The sequence below is a fragment of the Diabrotica virgifera genome, chromosome 6 (assembly GCF_917563875.1).
Source record: "Diabrotica virgifera virgifera chromosome 6, PGI_DIABVI_V3a".
Classification (NCBI taxonomy): domain Eukaryota; kingdom Metazoa; phylum Arthropoda; class Insecta; order Coleoptera; family Chrysomelidae; genus Diabrotica; species Diabrotica virgifera.
The window spans coordinates 146,806,344-146,819,596 of NC_065448.1; the positions used below are offsets into that span (position 1 = coordinate 146,806,344).

The 13,253-nt window shown below is 33.1% G+C and overlaps 1 protein-coding gene across 1 annotated transcript in view; it reads right to left on the reverse strand.

Annotated features, from left to right (window-relative positions):
- Positions 1-1,892: 1,892 nt before the first annotated feature.
- The window catches only part of LOC126886925 (zinc finger protein 724-like), a 71,027-nt gene continuing 59,666 nt past the window's right edge, over positions 1,893-13,253 (reverse strand). Inside the window, exon 2 of the mRNA XM_050654092.1 lies at positions 1,893-5,229. Coding sequence (XP_050510049.1) covers positions 4,331-5,229 — 899 coding nt within the window. The 3' untranslated portion in view covers positions 1,893-4,330. The remainder of the gene's footprint in view (positions 5,230-13,253) is intronic.

Consider the following 13,253-nt stretch of genomic DNA (forward strand, 5'->3'; position numbering starts at 1 on the left):
TGATCTACAATGTTTCATTTTTGATCTTTTTACCACTATGAACTTTCATAAGTTTATTTAAATTAGATTTTATGGCAAAGGCCTTATCACAAATTTCACATCGATATGGTTTTTCTCCATTATGTATTCTAATATTGTGTTTTCAAATCATTTAAATTAGCAAACATTTTAAAACAAGTTTCACATTTGTGAGACTTTTCCCCAGTGTAAAACTTCGTATGTTGACTTAAATTAGATTTTAGAGTAAATTCTTTAAACCAAATTTTACATTTATGAGGTTTTTCCCCAGCATGAACTTTCAAATGTTGATTTAGATTTTGTTAAGACAAATTTTATCAGATGTTCTTTAACATAAATGGATCCATTATTCGCTAATTAATTCAACTTTATTTAAATTATGTATAGATGGCTGCATACATTCTGGCTAATTCTCTATTTGCATTATAAAAATCATTTATATTCTACCTACATCTTACATAATCAAGGTACTTAAATGTTATTATAGCCACAACTTTGTTGATGTTTGTTATTACTGTTGAAAATTAAAAAAAAAATCTTTTATTACAATTAGTTGGCTGTGGTAATACAGGGCAACTTCTACGTCACGTTGTCGGTTTGTTTTTTGACACCTTTCAGAAACAGCACTCATTTTGCATTAAGCCATTGGAATGTAAATGTAAACAACTCATTTTTGCATCCCACGTGTTGGGAAATTCAATACATTACCTTAGGGCATTATCCTAGTTGCCATGTGACCATCATAAGTCATTTTATTAAAGTATGCACTTTTAACGCATCTATGTTATATTTAAAGGGTTTTTACCCGAATATTTTTCTTTGGTGGCTCAGCTAGAATCCAGTTTGTAAGTATAACCAACTTGTTCTAACCTTAGTCAAAATTTAAATACCAACTTTACATTCATTAAATCGGTTATACTTATTTTTAGATCTAACACTGATGATTTTTTATAAAAATCGAAAACGTTTTGTTGTGATGTATCCCTTTAAAGGGATTTTAATAAAATTTTATACCTTTTACAAAGGATTTTTCCAATTTTTGTGATTAATGGTATACAGCCAACTACAGGTAAAACATTTTCTTTTCCTTGTGGATCTTACAAATTTTACATTCATAAGGTTTTTCTCCGGTATAAACTTTCATATGTGTCTTTAAATTAGACTTTAGGGTGAACAGCTTAGAACAAATTTCACATTTGTGAGGTTTTTCACCAGTGTGGACCATCATGTGCATATTTAAATTAATCTTTTGAGTAAATTGCTCGACACAAATTTCACATTGATAAGGTTTTTCTCCAGTGTGGGTTTTAAGATGTTTTTCTAAGTTACTTGCACCAATAAATAGTTTAAAACAAATTTCACGGACGGCCAATTTCGGCTCTAAAATTTCAGCCCATCTTCAGACCCCATAAAATGTTTCGACCCAATAAAAAAGAAGAAATACTACAGGTGTAGGTTTCTAAATATAAACTTTGCCAATATGCAAATAAAATAACTTGGTATATATGAATTAGGAATAACAAGTTATTTAACCTACAAAAATATACAGGGTGTTTTATTTAAACTAAAACTTAGTTATGGGTTTTTCCGGTGAAACAGGAAGTAGCGCAACAAAAAATAATATTTACATAATTACAGAAGGAAATATTCACATTTTCACTATTTCTACTTAACTGGAGTTCTTAGATATCTTATAAAAAATATCAAGCGTCTAAGTGCCCTTATCCCCTTCGGGCCGGACCGTCATTCGGCAAGTCGGCTCCTATATACCTACGGATTCGAGCGGCTTCGCGCGGTCGGTTAAAATACAGTATCACACTACAAATAATTAAAGTTAATGTAATAATAACACTAATTTTAGAAATAAAACTATTTTTATTAAATTTATTATTGTACATAGTATGCGAGTTAACTAAACAAAAATTATTAAAAAAGATAAACAAGATAATTCGGATGGAATTCTCCAAATTATTTTGTGCTTGATATCGTCCCAGTCTCCTAATTTGGGAAATTCCATCCGAATAATCTTGCAAGAGATAGTAAGGCAAGTTGTAAACAGCAGCACAGTAACTTCACCTCCCACACTTTTAGATTTGAATAAGGTAATTCGGACGGAACAAAAATACCTGAAATATGATGCAGATGGTGGCACCGCTGTATATGGCGAACGAAAACTCATGATGCACCCGTGTGCATCACCGTACTGAGCGGACAGTCAAGCATGGTGCACACGGGTGCATCACCGTACCGAAGGGGTTAAAGAAGATTAATGTCAATCTAGTAGGTTGCTTATATATAATCCATTTGGTTCTTCATTAGTCCAGCTGATAGTTAATATTTAAACCCTTTGACTGCGGGAACCTCATCGCGCTCGAGGCACTTTAGGTGGGCGGTTCACGCCCATTCATTCAGAAACCATCTGATGACATAATATATTTTATATTTTGTTTACGTTATATTTTGTCTATACGCAAATAATCGCTAACCGCAGCGAAGCGGTTAGCCCTGTTGCATATATGCCTTTCCCGCACATCTCGTGCACTACTGAAATTACGCAAATATGCGGTTCCCGCAGTCAAAGGGAGATATAGTTAAAATTATGTTTTAGAGATGGTACAGAATAGCATTTTTCGGTAATAGGTTGGGAACTCAACATATTCCAGAAACCTAATGCGAGTTTCTGATTCCGAGGTGAAAAGACGATACATACATCGATCGCCCTAGCTTGTTCCTAGTTGCGCCACTATTGTTTGCGCTGCATCAAATTTAAACGATCAAACTAGTGGGTAAAGAAATATGTTTGAATGTTTGTTTTTCTATAATCTTAGCAATTAAAATAGATTTAATTTATTTGAAAACATTAATTTCGGGTATACAAGGCAAAGCAATATATTTTACATCCGTTTTTTTGTTTTTGTCGTCGTAATTATTGTAAATTTTGTGGATCCTTTGCTTTATTATAGGAGTACCGTCTAGTCAGTGTTAATTGTCAAAAGACCAACTCTGTCTACCTCGTTTGCTTATCGCTCCGCACCGGTCTTAACAATGGGCCAAGTCAGATAAATTTAATATTTACGACCGCACTAATTGAAGTCAACCATTTACTGCTAAACAAACTTTACCTATAATTTTGTATTTTTAATCTAGATAATGTATCTATTTAATTTTTTTTATATTTATTTATATTTCTTACCATGTTTTTCCTACAATTCGTAAATCTATATAACTATTAAAACAAATTTTTCTTACATGTAATTATGGGTTTTTAAATTACCTAAAGTCGTGGTTTATTCAGAATTCGTTTATGCAAATGGAAAATGAAGACACTATGTTATTACAGAAGATAGGATCGATTAGATTATAGTCATATAAATAAGAACATAATGCGACAGAGTCAAAATTTTAACAGTTTTAAATGACAACTGTACCCTCCAAAAATTAGAAATCTGTTACAGCCGTATCGACCTGAAATTCTTTTAAACCCATCACATTAAACAGATGTGAGATGTGGGAATCGAAACAGACGCCGCCGATTCGTTTCTCTATGGTACCTATTCCGAGAGATCAGTTCAAGTTTCATTTTAAATCTCTTGCCCAGTCGTTCCGGAAAGTGTACTCAACTACTTCCGACGCTGGAATCGAAACCGATTCTGCCGTCAAAGTTTTATCACTTGTAATACGTGGAATAGTCGATTAAAACATATTCCGACGTACCCACTCCAGTTCTATCATGCCATCCCTAATCGAAACGACCGTAACCGATGCGTTTTCCCTGTGGCTTACTACGGTGGCTCTTTCGATGTCTAAATGGCTGTGCTAAAATCTATTTCGAGCGAGAATACAGTTCGAGTTTATTGTAAATTGCGGATTGCGGTCGATGCGGAGCCGTTGGAATCGAAACCGATGCCGTCGACTTTTTGTCACTGGTGTGTGGAATAGACGATTGGAACCTATTCCGTGGTACCTGCTCCTGTTCCATCATGCCATCTCTATTATGTTTTAAATTAAATAAAACAATTAGATATAAAAAAAATTTAATTATCAGATCACATACAGTGCACATATATTCTAAACGGTCCGGTGGGGGATGGCGTCTATGCGCCTGATTATAGTCGGTGTATGAGAGAGAAAGTATTCGAAACAATGAAAAAACAAATAATATAAAATGTGTTATTTCATTATTTCGAATACTTTCTCTCTCATACACCGACCATAATACGGTGCATATACACGCCATCCCCCACCGGCACGTTTAGAATCTCTGCACTGTAATTACTACTATTTTCAAAGTCTTTTCACATCAGAGATTGATCTACAATGTTTCATTTTTGATGTTTTCACCACTATGAACTTTCATATGTTTATTTAAATTAGATTTTATCGCAAATGCCTTATCACAAATTTCACATCGAAATGGTTTTTCTCCAGTGTGTATTCTAATATGTGTTTTCAAGTCACTTAAATTAGCAAACATTTTAAAACAAGTTTCACATTTGTGAGACTTTTCTCCAGTGTGAAACTTCATATGTTGACTTAAATTAGATTTTAGAGTAAATTCTTTAAAGCAAATTTTACATTTATGAGGTTTTTCCCCAGCATGAACTTTCAAATGTTGATTTAGATTAGATTTTGCAGAAAATTGTCTAAGACAAATTTTACATTCATACGGTTTTTCTCCAGAGTGTGACCTAAAATGTAATTTCAAATGTGTTGTAGTAGTAAACAGCTTAAAACAAATTTGGCACGTATGAGGTTTTTCTCCGGTATGAACTTTCATATGTGTCTTTAAATTAGACTTTAGGGTGAACAGCTTAGAACAAATTTCACATTTGTGAGGTTTTTCACCAGTGTGGACCATCATGTGCATATTTAAATTAATATTTTGAGTAAATTGCTTGACACAAATTTCACATTGATAAGGTTTTTCTCCAGTGTGGGTTCTAAGATGTTTTTCTAAGTTACTTGCACCAATAAATAGTTTAAAACAAAGTTCACACATGTGAGATTTTTCTCCAGTGTGAACTCTCATGTGCACTTTTAACATGCTTTTTTGAGTAAACTGCTTGAGGCAAATCTCACATTGATATGATTTTTCTTCAGGGTATGTTCTTACATGTTTTTTCAAACTTTTCTTTACTTTTTCTTTATGACCTAAATCTCCAGGAAGTAGTCCTCTAATAATTTCCATTCTTCTTTTCGTATGAAGAAAATCTAAAATAAATTAAATAAAACTATTAATTTTTTTTATTGTAAAGAAATTAAAAGTAGTATTTATTGTAAAGAAATTCATTAAAAAATCGTCATAATTCATAACAAAAAGTGTTATAAAAATATATAACTGCTTATGGTAGTGGAGCCCAAGCGGGGATTTTTGCAGTTACTCGAGCGCGTCAGTTTATCACACGGGGAGAAACCTTGTACCCTGTAAATGTATCTCTACCATATATTGGCTCTTTATACAGGGAAGTTCATTAAGGGAGGACCGAAAAATAAAATCTATCCTTAAAAACCGAAATCTTCAGATTAAGATAAGGTAAGTTAAGTACATACAGGACAGTGTATATTTCAAAAATCTGACGGTTTGAGCGGGGCGTAAGGAAATGGGTGGGTCACAAATTTTCACAAGAAAAAAGCGAATAATTTCGATGTGACGCGTCATGTCGAAATTATATGAAAAATTACTCTTGAAGAGACTAAAACCAATTATACAGCAAAAAATCTAATTTCTAATCATCAGTTTGGGTTTAGAGAAAGCCACTCAACGATAGATCAGGTGCATAGAATAACATATATAATAGAACAAGCTCTAGAACAGCTGTGCTCAAAGAGTCGATCGCGATCGACCTGTCGATCGCCAAAGTTTTTGAAGTCGATCGCGGAGCTGCAAGCAGTTTATAGCGAGTTTGAAAGACGTTTCGCTGATTACAAAAAGTGACAGATATTGCAACATTCTTATCTAATCCATTTTCTTGTGAACATGTGGAACAATTTGTCATTGAAGTATCCATTACTCTCAATAAGGAGATCATTTCCGTCCAAAATGAGGTACTGAAAATAATTTCGGATATACACCTTAAGTTCAGAGCGACCGATACATTTTGATCTTTCATATCGTCTGACAAATATCCATCTTTGAGCCAACTATCTCTGCAGCTCACAGCATTCTTTGCATCAACGTACTTGTATGAGTCTCCATTTTCCCAAATGTAGATAGTGAAATTAAAGTATCGTAATCAGCTAACTAACGAACATCTCTCATCATGCTTGCATTTGGCCCTCGGTAATTACGTACTATCATATAAAAACGATATGCTATGCCATGCATCAACATTCAAATAAAATTAATTAAGATGAAAAACGTGACTTTAAAATTACAACTCTCTGAAGTTACAACTTTTTATCAAATAGAAATGTGCAATGAAGTTTTGTCTTTTCAAAATTGTTTTTTTTTTTACTAGCAGTCGATCGCTGGACGCTTGCAGTTTATGTGGTCGATCCCACGCAGTATAAGTATGAGCACCACTGCTCTAGTAGAAGAAGGAAAAGTTTGTTCTGCAATTTTTCTCGATGTAGCGCAGGCTTTTGACAAAGTGTGGCATGAGGGATTATATCATAAAATGAGATGCTACTTACCAAAACAACATTCTGAACTTATAGAATCATATATATCCAACAGATACTTTCGAGTTAAAAATGAGGAAGCATATTCAGAATTAAGAGAAGTTAAAGCTGGAGTTCCACAAGGAAGTGTCCTAGGGGCACTGCTATATCTGCTCTATACCAGCGATATTTCATCATTAGAACCTAACACAATTGCGACATTTGCAGACGACACATGCATTCTAGCAGTCGGACAAAACCACGAGGAAGCAGCAACTATGCTACAAAACTCTGTTGAACAAATTAACATCTGGACCAGGCGACGGCGTATCAAATTAAATGAAAGAAAATCTGTTCATGTCAATTTTACTAACAATAGAGAACAACATATCCCAGTCAGTATAAATAGAAACCAAATACCTTATGGAAATACGACAAAATATTTGGGTATGACATTAGATTCAAAGCTACGTTGGAAAGCGCATATCAAGAAAAAAAGGAAGAATTAGAAATTAAGTTTAGAAAGATGTACTGGTTAATGGGGAAAAATCCACTCTGTCTACTTATAATAAATTGTTATTGTAAAAGCAAGTCCTTAAACCAACATGGACATATGGGATACAGCTATGGGGCTGCTGTACAAAAGAAAGTAACATCCAAATCATACAACGATATCAGAATAAAGTGTTAAGGAACATCGTCAACGCTCCATGGTACTTCAGAAACTGTGATCTTCATCGAGACCTCCAGATGGATACGGTTAGTCAGATAATAAGTAAGTTTGCCGAGAGTCATGGACAAAGGCTCTCCAACCATGTGAATGTGGAGGCCATCAAACTCCTAGACAACGCCAACCAAATCAGAAGGCTTAAGAGAACGAAGCCGTTTGATTTAGTGCGTTTAGTGATAAGTTAAATAAGTGCGTTAAGTGAAAAAGCAGAGCAAAGTGCGGCTATAGTGTACACGTTAGCTAGTGATACTATTATGTACACACACCGGCAAAATTAGCCGAACACGTTAAAAATGGGACATGTTTGATGTCTCGTATTTCATAAACCAGTGGTCCGATTTGAGTGATTCTTTTAGTATGTTATAGCCTTATTATTTAAGAATATCCTTGTAATAATATTGTTGCTAGACAGGTAAATACCATTTTATACCGGGTGTACCAATCATACTGTGTTTTTTTCTTAAAGTTTGGAACACCCTGTGGAATATTCTAGCTTATGTAAAATATTAGAATTAATACAAGATTGTAGACTTAGGCTTGCTTAATATTTTCCTTTTCGATTCATTTACTTATGTGAGTTCATAAAAAAGTTATGTGCGATAACAACTATCCATGATTTTCATCAATAAATCCTCATAGTATACTAAATTTGCAGTTACTCGAGCGTTATGGGGACCTATTGGATTGTGAAGAGTATGTGCTAAAATTAGAAAAAGGTTAAGTTAAGTTTTCCATTAAGTGGGGGACTTTTCAATTTTTAATTTAATTTTCGATTTGAAACAATCATTTTTCTCCGATTATAGCGCTATCTATCCATAATTCGAAAAAATATGTCGAATAAAAGTTGATTATTTTTACGTAAATAATCCAAATCTGCAATAAAAATTGGGGGCTCCTATTTAAGATTTTAAATTAAATCCCCCACCCGACCTCCGTGGGGGCTCGTGACACCCCACGGAGAGGGGTGGGGGGTAAATTAAAAATTATAAATACGATTCCTGCGATATTTTGCGAAATGAACATCAGATCGTAAAACTGCAAAATACACCTATTCAATATTTTTCAAAAATCTAGCGAATGGCACCAAACACGACCCCCCACGGAGGTGGGGTATTACATTAAAATATTAAATAGGAGCCCCCAATTTTTATTGCAGATTTGTATCCTTGACGTAAAAATAAGCAACTTTTATTCGCAACATTTTTTTCTATTATGGATAAATGGCGCTATAATCGGAAAAAACGATTGGTGGAAATGGAAAATTAAATTGAAAAATGGAGAGTCCCACACTTCATGGAAAACTTAACTTAACTTTTTTTGGTTGTAGCACCCACTCTTCACAATCCACTCCAGGTCCCAAGAACGCTCGAGTAATTGCAAAAGCATACTTTTCTCCCCTACTATGAGGATTTATTGATAAAAAACATGGTTAGTTGTTAAATCACATAACTTTTTTAATTTCCAACATAACCAAATGAATCAAAAAAGAATATGTTAAGAAAGCATAATTCTACAATCAAGTTTTAATTTTAATATTTTATATATGCTGGAATATTCCACAGGGTGTTCCGAACTTTAAGAAAAAAACACAGTATGCTTGTTACACCCGGTATAAAATGACATTTACCTGTCTAGCAACAATATTATTACACCGATATTCTTAAATAATAAGGCTATAACATACTAAAAGAATCACTCAAATTGGACCAGTGGTTTATGAAATACGAGACATCAAACATGTCCCATTTTTAACGTGTTCGGCTAATTTTGCCGGTGTGTGTATTAGAGCCTAAGGATTATTGTTGAATATGACCTTAGACATGTTTTTTGTAATATTTTGTAGTTAGAACTAACTTGCTTATTGATCATTGATTGATCAGATAGCAATATTCATAAGATTCCTGTTTTATTAAATAGTTTTATTAAATAAAAAAGCGAATATTTCGAGAAATAAACGTCACATCGAAAAACTAAAAAATGCAACGAAATTGAAAATGGTTATTCATTTTTGATTTAAAAAATATGTGTTCAATATTTTTCAAAATTCTATCAAATGATACTAAACACGACCCCCATGGAGAGGGATGGGGGTAAATTTTAAATAGGAACCGATATTTCATGAAATGAACATCAGATCGAAAAACTACAAAACACAATATTTTTGAAATACTGAATATTTTTGAAAACTACAATATTTTTGAAAAATGTATCGAACTACACCAAACACGACACCCACGGAGGTGGGTTGGGGGTTACTTTAAAATCTTTAACAAAAGCCCCCATTTTTTCGAATTACGGATAGATAGCGCTATAATGGGAAAAAACGATTGTTGGAAATAGAAAATTAAAGGGCCTAGCCGGGTAAGATGATGAAAAATGCCCTTATCTCGATTCGAATTCCATATAGGTCACTGTTTAGCACATATAGAGAAACTGACTTTCTGAAATTTTTAGCCCCCTAGGTGGTCACGTGACCCACCTAGAGCCTAATTAGGCTTTTTATGTTTTTATTTTTTATCTCAACCGAATTGAGAGGTAGCGAAAAACTTTAAATAAAAAAGTTGTGTTTCAAAAAGTTCTGTCTGAGAAATTTTTTTTTAATTTTTGGCGGGAAATTTAAATTTTAGGACGATTTTAAAATTTAAAACGAGTATAAAAAATAACTAAGATATTCGTTCTCACGAAAAAAATATATAACGTGTATTTTTGCATAATATTTTACCCTGAATTTTTTCAGATTTTTAAAATTGGTGAACCGTACTTTTAAAAATAAAAAACCGCATTTTTTTACTTTTTGATACAGTTTTATACATGGTGTATATCAAAAAAGGTAACACCGTCACTAGGATAGGTAAAAAACTGAAAAATAATTGGAGGTTGCTTAATAAAAAATTATTGTAATTCCATCCATTTTCAAGATACAGGATTGTTGAAGTTGAAGAAAACAAGATTTTACACATTTTTTTCGATGTTGTCGAAACTACTGGCAACATTGTAATAAAACTTGGCGATAAGAGATAGTTATTGTGCATTTTTTGACATACAATTAAGAATTTTATATTAATCATTTTCTACGACTTCTCTGTCCTTTTTTATGGTGTTGAATCGTGGACCTTAAAGGGAGATATGTGTCGAAAATTGGAAGCATTTGAGATGTGGCTATAACGGAGAATTCTGAAAATCCCATGGACTGATCGGGTCACAAATGAGGAAGTCCTTAGAAGAATGGGGAAGAACCGAGAAGTGCTAACCACCATCAAATCTCGAAAGTTGGAATACTTTGGACACATTATGCGAAATGAATCCAGATATGCCCTCCTACAAGCCATCCTGCAAGGAAAAATATTTGGAAAGCGAGGTCCAGGAAGAAGAAGAACATCCTGGTTAAAGAACCTCAGAACCTGATTCAACACAACATCTGTGCAGCTTTTCCGCGTTGCTGCAGATAAAGTGAAGATTGCCATGATGATCGCCAACATTCATCTCGGATAGGCACATCAAGAAGAATATTCATCATTGGCGCGCATACGGGTAATGATCTGAACTTTTTAAAGTAAAAATATAGTACGCCACTGACATATTTCAAGTTAACAATCATTTTAGAATTCCTCGTTCAATTTGTGACAAAAAATTTATCTTTCCATTTTTTCATACGACACGCCATTTTTATGCAAAAAATAAATCATCTTAACCCTTACAAAGTATTCGAACTTCTATGTAAGTTTCTATACATCTGCTAATACTCGTACATCCATAGAAAAACTTGATTCGAATACTTTGGAAGCGTTAAGATATTTTATTTTTTGCATGAAAACGGCGCGATGTATGAAAAAAAGGGAAGATAGATTTTTTGTTTTGTTATAAATTGGACGAGGAATTAAAAAATGATTGTTAATTTGATATATGTCAGTGGCGCACTGTTTTTTTCTTTAAAAAAATCAGACCATTATCCGTATGCGCGCCAATGATAATATAAAATTCTTAATTGTATGTCTAAAAATGCACAATAACTACCTCTTAAAACCAGCCAAATTTTATTACAATGTTGCCAGTAGTTTCGGCAAAATCATCGAAAATGTGTAAAATTTTGTTTTCTTCAAGAGTATTTATAGATTTCAAGATGCAGCCCTGTATCTTGAAAATGGATGGCATTACAACAATTTTTATTAAGCAAACCCTGATTATTTTTCAGTTTTTTAACTATGTTTTTGTTAATACATTATTGCAAAACAGCCTGCGAAAGGTCCAAAATGGCCGTTTTTTGCAATTGCATTATTTATTGTAAAAATAACTTTTAATTTATTTTTTAAGGCTTTAAAATAAAGATCTTTCAATACCAAACATAAAAATTTATAGAGCCCGATTTTTAAACTTGTTGCTTAGATATTATAACTTTTATCCCAAGGGGTCAAATGTAGAAGGCTATAACTTTTTGAAAAAAAAAAATCGTAGAGAGTTAATCCAAGATTCACTCTCCTTCTATAGACTTATAGTTTCATATTCTGATGTAAATAAATGCGTAAAACATTTTTCAACCTCTTATTTCTGGTTTGAAAATAAGGGGGCAAATTTCGTTATAAACATTTAGAACTGAAGCCGCCCCTGTACATCCTATGAGTTTCTAACTTGCAGATTATTGTTGCTGAAGACAAATTAAAGATTCAAAACAAAATAAAAATTTTCTACGACCAACTGAAGCCGAGATAATTGTTTTTGTTTTCTTAAATCGTAGCGACTTTATTTATAACAATTAAGGAATTATTTCACAGTCATTAGAGAGATTTTGCACCTCTTAGGGCCGGTTGTTCGAACGCTAATCAAGAAGTTGATTATAATTAAGTCCCCTTAACAACCATCAAATAACAACACCCCTTATTCGTACGTCAATCAGTTGATTGTAATCCAATTATGTTAATTATCATTATGATAATTAACATAATTGATTAATTAATTAATTATGAATTATTAATTAATATTACAATTCTTAACATAATTTATTAATAAATCTCATAATTGTAATCAATTATGTTTTCAGCAACCCAAACAAAGTTGACATTGACAATAGGGCTTTTCATCGATTGTCATTTGTTTCGAGCTTCTGTCATGTGTCACATAATATTAATATATCTACGTCATACGTCTCTGGTTTGTATCAATGTTATATACCAATAACGTATGAGGTAGATATATTAATATTATGTGACACATGACAGAAGCTCGAAACAAATGACTGTGAATGAAAAGCCCTATTGGTGACAGTAATTAAATATTTGATAATGATCAGTTGATTCCATTTTTGATTAGCGTTCGAACAACCGGCCCTTAAAATAACCGCTGATTTTGGTTCCGCTATGGTTAACTTTATTAAGCATAACGATTACGGCAACGTTAAAAAGCAGAGGGCCTAGATTCCGTGCACTGTAGATATCTACAGTCGCTTTCTGTCGATGGCAATTATCATAAAAATATTTGAATTTTTAGTTTTAATTCAAATATTTTCTTGTTTTACTAAGTGTCACTTAAGCATCAATTAGAGTATAACCTAGCAAAACTAGAAAATAATTCAATTAAAGCTAAAAATTCAAATATTTTCATGACACGTGACATCGATAGAAGGCGACTGTAGATATCTACAGTGCACGGAATCCAGGACCAGAGTTTTTGCAGCCTGTTAAGTAGGTTTTTCGTTTCATCGTTATCGTTATTTAAACATAACCTCACTTCACAACGTTATTTTAATTTTCGTATATCAAAATAGAAATTTTAGTACAATCAGAGGTACAAAGATGCATTAGATAACGTTATCAGAAGGGGTCGAGGGCGAAATGGTATTGACCACAATTTAGTAAGGGGAATAATTTTAAATGATATATTTGCAAATTCAGTAGTAAATCCGATTCAAGAT